General features: G+C 35.7%; 1 protein-coding gene across 4 annotated transcripts; it reads right to left on the minus strand.

Annotated features, from left to right (window-relative positions):
* Nucleotides 1-2969: 2969 nt before the first annotated feature.
* LOC105117635 (uncharacterized) lies at nt 2970-5366 on the minus strand. Of its 4 annotated transcripts, none has more exons than XR_840788.1 (2): nt 4735-5366; nt 2970-4159 (listed from the first exon to the last, which is right to left on the minus strand). XR_840788.1 is itself a non-coding variant. In XM_011015363.1 (2 exons), exons 1-2 carry the CDS (start codon nt 5272-5274, stop codon nt 3755-3757), a joined length of 567 nt encoding a protein of 188 aa, XP_011013665.1. In that variant the 5' UTR covers nt 5275-5366; the 3' UTR covers nt 2970-3754. The 4 variants fall into 4 exon arrangements, 2 of the variants coding, with proteins under 2 accessions (XP_011013665.1, XP_011013664.1); XR_840787.1 differs by having other exon boundaries at nt 2970-3429; nt 3688-5366; XM_011015363.1 differs by having other exon boundaries at nt 5113-5366.
* Nucleotides 5367-5760: the final 394 nt, after the last annotated feature.

A 5760-nucleotide genomic window follows, 5' to 3' on the forward strand; every position in this document is an offset into this window, starting at 1 on the left:
TCTTTTCTTTATTTCTACTCAACCTAAACATTCAACTGATATAAAAATATGTAGAAATGGCAGGTTTCTCAAGTCATTATATAAGAAACAGTTGTGTTTTCGGTGGATCCTGTCCTGGAAAGAAAATAGAGTTTTTAGAATCAGCAAATCATCTTGGTTAGGTACTAGCTGTGAAAATGATTCATTTAGTATATAAGGGAGATCGCCTTGGGTTAATGAGGGGAGTGTCAATAGCTTTATTTTTAGGAGGTAGCCAAGTTATGAGAGTTGTCCCTAAAACTTTAGCACAAGGGAATATCATTAGAAAAATAATTAGAAAGGAACTACAAGTCTCTATAATGTCTGATCAAATAAATATGATGTTTAAACACGCTGATGCCTTCATTGCCTTACCACGTAGTCTGGGCACATTGGAAGAAATCTTTCATATTATCTCTTAGGCCCAACTGCACATTCACCATAAACCCATAGGTTTGTTAAATGTTAATGGTTTTTTTGATATGTTGTTATATTTTCTTAATCATACTGTGGAACAAAAATTTCTAACATCTTCAATTCGCTAAATCATAATCTCTGCTGCTACTGATGAATAATTGATTGACTAACTATAATCTTTCACTCCTTTAATTGATCCTTCCATGAGTCGCATAAATTTATCAACTAAGGAAAGCTGTAAAAAATTTAGATTGGATTTGAGCCTTTGTTTGTGAATCCTTGTGTCTTTTGTTATTCTTAATAGTATATTATTTTGTATTTTTTTGTTTCTTATATTTGTTTAAGTGTGTTTCAGGTTTGTTAGCAGTTGCTGTTTCAGGTGATATCTTTTATACTCTATTTTTCCACCTTATAACATTGAGGACAATGTCTCGTTTTTGTTGGGGGGGAAGAATAGTAGTTGATATTAAAAAAAAAAAACAAAAACGAACTAGATTTTCTATTTTATAAACCATTTGCAAACTGTTATTACTAAGATGATAAAGTAAGGATGAATTTTATTGACTTTTAAGACGTATCTTGGCTAACATTTTTCAATAGTTATTTGCAATATTTATAAGGTCTATCAAAGTACTTCTTGAAATATTCAAGTTTACAAACTCTCGCATTGTTATCACTTAATTATGTTCATATACTCATTTAACAAGTATTCTTAAACCTTTATTTTCACACACACACACACACACTTTAAAATGTGATTGTGGGTTGCATATTAGATTATTATATTATTTATATTAATAAAAATGTATATAAAAAATTGATGAGCTTAATTGAAAAGGGGTAGTATATAAAAAAACAAAAAAAATTGATAATAATAAAAATGTAGATAAGTTTAGTTTCGTAGCCTTCTTAATCTAAACAATTAAGCTCGAAAAGGGTGTTTTAACACCTAATACCCTGAAGTTAACTGACTTGGGAGCTATTGACCCAATGCTTGTTACATGGGTTGAGAAGAAAGGCTTAAGGGAATCAAACATTACACTATCTACTTATCAGTATCTGCAACTTGAGTTATGAAGCTCGAAAGGGTGTCTCAACACCTAATGCCCTAAGACCAACTAGTTTGAGAGTCATTAGCCGAAAGCTTATTACATGGGTTAAAGATGCATTGTGTCTTAAGTTATATGTATATATATATATAAAAAAAAGATAATAATCCTAGCCTAAGGAAGTTAACCTTAAACATTAGAATAAAATATTGTTTTCTTCTAATAAAAGCCCCATCATCTATATTTTCATACATTGAGCACATAAAAAATAAGATTTATTAATATCTTATTTCAATAGTATGAAGCAGATAAGAGCTGTAGATCTCATATTTAGGTCTAACTTAAATGGATGGAAAGGTAATACATAGGCCTATAACTTTCATGAGAGTTAAGATTTAAAAAGGTCATTTTCAAGTCCAAATTGTAGCAACAACGAAGAAGTCTGAATTTGTCCTGCAGCCTGAACATTATTCAGTGTTTGACCCATATCTAGAGTTCTAGAACTCCAAATGACCTCCACTTTTTTTTTTGCTGGAAAGCTGAGACAATTTCCTACAACTTTCATGTTTTTAAATGGTTCCAATTCTGATGCTATTAATAATGTTTTAGGCATACAAGAGAAGATAAAGATTGTCACCAAGTCAAGAGTTGACCAGTTACTCATCAATTAGTCATCAAATCAATAGTTCCCAATTTTGGCCTATAAAAGGAGGCATTTGCCATGCATTTAGGCATCTTGGTTTCCAGATCAAGATCATGCTCTTGCTTTCTTTCTTTGTATTTTTTGTAGTGTTTATGCTTTGCTTTTATTAATATCAAGTTTATACCTTTCATTTTCTTTCATTTACGTAGTTAACTTTTATCTTATTTATGTTCTTATTTTGTTTATTTATTTTTCTTTCTTTCATTATTTTTCTTTTATTTTGTTTAGTTAAGTTTGTTATGTCATGGTGAAGAGGTTACATTAATAGTATAAGAATAAGTATAGTGTAAATTTAACGTGGACTTTAATGTTTAATACTAATATGTTTTGTGTCTGTTATCTTATTCACTCTTTGATACTTTGCTTGTTAAATGACTAATCTAGATTTATGTTGTCTAATACTTGGTACATCAAATGCTTAACACTTTCATAGCACAAACTGTATGGTATAAGCAACACCTATGCTATGAAAAGAACTTGATTTATTGTTAAAATAAGTTATAATCATGAATGTCTGACAACATTTACAAGTATTAGCATTAATCGAATAAGATAACTAATATAATCATGTTAACAATTTATAATTTGATTGGAACCTCCTTTATATGTGGTTTCCAATTAAATAATAAAAGTTTATATTATACTTGTTCGAGATACCATTATTGGATCCTCTAACCTTGACATTTATTGTTATCATTGTTTAATCCTTACATTGATCTTCCATCTCAAAGGTCTTATCAGCTTTTTCTTCTATTATTATTATTATTTTTTTGATCAAATGTAATGTAAGAAGTATATAGATTAAAAATAACAAGACAAGCTTGCAATATAAGCTGGAAACAGTGGAACAGTACATACCCCATCAAAGGGAATAAAACCCTCATCTAACACAAAAGGCAAGGGCAAGGGAACATTCTCCCCAGCACAAGCCAGCCCAAAAATACCTTACATATAAACAGAGAAGGGAACATTCTCCCTGTAGATACCATAGCAAGCCTAACTTGTAGAACATGATTACAATACAAAAGGCGTGTACTGTGGAACAACCTCCCCAGACAAGCATACTGAACAGAATAAGGAAATAGGCTCCCTTGAATCAAACAAAATAAGAGGATCCAGCAGACCAGCTGAACTAACCGTATAAGGTATCAACACACCAGCAGTTAGCCTAGTGCGAAACCTCAAACCAAGCAGGGAAAGCACCCATCAACCGCCAAGAGCAGAGAACAAACATAGATGAAGCTGCACAAGGGATACCAAATTCCCCACAATCATGACAAACAGAAACAGAGAAAGTAAGCAAAGGCAAACCAGCAAATTAACTGCACAGGACATAAAATCACAAGCAAGAGCCAACCAGCAAATAAACTACACAAGACATAAAATCACAGCAAGAGCCAACCAGTAATAACTGCATAAGCAAACCATACAAACAGACTAGATAAACATGGCATCCACCTAAATAGGAACCATGAACTCTGCTAGATAAAAGGAACAGACCATCAAAGGGTGGATGAGGGGGCAGAGTCATCAGAGCTATGCAGCAACTAAAAGACTATAATAGGAGTTATGAGAGGCGGTCCCATACGAGGGATGGCAGCTGCTTTACTACAAGTGAGATACTGCCTCTTGGGAGGTATAAATATAGTGCCCACCTTTTCAGTAATAGAGGCCTTAGGACCCACAGCCTTGGGTCTCTTACGACCAGGAGACCAGGTGCTAATAGAACCAGCTGTAGCAGCTTCTGTGGACATAGGATCCTCTTACGGAGTAACAGAAGGCCCTGCACAATATTGATCCTACTTCTCAACAGCTGCAGTCTCTGCAGAGGGATTAGAGCTGGCTGATAGGCTGAAGTGCCATGAGGCCTCTTTTTATTTCGAGGGATGCGACCTTGGGTGTAAGTGAGAGTGGAATGACCAAGAGACTTACACTGCTTACAGTATCGCGGCAGAGATTCATATACCAGTTGCTGCACCAAAGTGTTACCATTAGGTAATATCACAGTGATAGTGGATGGTAAATCAGAGAGGAGGTCTAATTCAATGAGAACCCATGTATAAGAAACCAGGGTCATTTGAGCAGTAAGGCCATCACAATGGATTAGTTTACCAACCATGCTTGCAATCTTGGATAAGCAGATATGACTCCAACAGCGTAATGGCAGATTAGGGAATCGCACCCATATGGGCATTGTAGTAAGCTCAGTAAATTGGAAATCAAAAAATTCAGGCATGATTTTCAAAATAAGAAGCCTACCAAACACAACATATGGACCCGCCCCAAATACATCTAACATCTCTGATTCTGAAGAGAACTCAAAGATTAACCAACCCGAATCATGCATAGAGAAATTGGTTTTATGCTGCCATGTTCGGTTAATATATGATAGCAGTGCAAAATACCCAGGAAATTTCCCCGCCACATAGCCAACCAGGCAAAATTTCCATTTATCAACTGGTTCACTAACATCACTACCCTGAATATGACATGTAGCAGAGGATGCATAATCGGGGAAGTGAACAAGAGGAGGGGAGTGTGATGTACCTGGTGGTGAACCAGTTGGGGCAGCCTAGCTAGGTGTAGCTATTACTGGAGGGGCTCGAGGAACCCCCTCAGAAGGCAAGGGGGGAGGATAGTGGTGTGAGTCGCTGTAGGATGGCCTTAAACTGAAGGGGGAGAAGAAGCGGTTGGGTTAGAGTGCAGGCGAGAACCACTAGGTTTAGCCTCCCTATGGCGCACCACATGGTGGTCCAAGGTCAAAGGGATGGCCCTGGAACTACCAGAGGAGCTATCGGTACGACCACCAGAAGAGGAATAGCAAAGAGACGGAGCAGGGGAGCCTGACATTTGCACGGGTTTGTTTCTGCGAGAAGACAAAAGCCTAACATCACTTGAGAAATTGGCAAAATCAGCAAAAGCAACCTTTGATCGAGGCGGAGTGTAAGTTGGAGAAGGGGATTGCATCGGCGAGCAACTTCTGGACTGAACCCTAGCTTTGTGCAAGGCGGGTCGTCGTTTGAGTTGAAGCTGGAAATCGCCCTGGCCAAAGCAAAGAGTTGAGGATTTAGCATTTGATTTCGTCATGTTGACCAAAGAAAGAGTGCTAATGATGTTGAGATAGGAGAAGATAAATGGTGACCAGAGAGGGAAGAACACGAACACCGAAAGGCTGCTTCTCTCACTACACGGCTAGTGTCGTCTACTATTATTATTATTATTATTATTAGTATTATTATAAATATTATTATTAAAATTTTTGTTATTTTTTTTATTGTTATTGTATTATTATTATTTATAATTTATACAATTAATCTCCTCGTGATTTGACCCCGGTCTTGCTGGATTCTTTATTACTTCGACACTCCTAAATTTTGGAAAAGACATCGATTTTCTAGTCGTGTTATGTTTTTAGTACCGTTATCGGGAAGGTAAGTTCTTATGCAAATTATAGTATTTATTTTATTTTTTCTTCACTTTTCTTGTATATAATTTTGTTTCTTTTGTTTTGTTTCTCCTTCATTTATTTTGTTCTTCTTTTTATTTTATTCCTACACATGCATGAAAGTGTGG

This window comes from Populus euphratica, unplaced genomic scaffold (assembly GCF_000495115.2).
Source record: "Populus euphratica unplaced genomic scaffold, PopEup_1.0 scaffold1456.1, whole genome shotgun sequence".
Lineage (NCBI taxonomy): Eukaryota > Viridiplantae > Streptophyta > Magnoliopsida > Malpighiales > Salicaceae > Populus > Populus euphratica.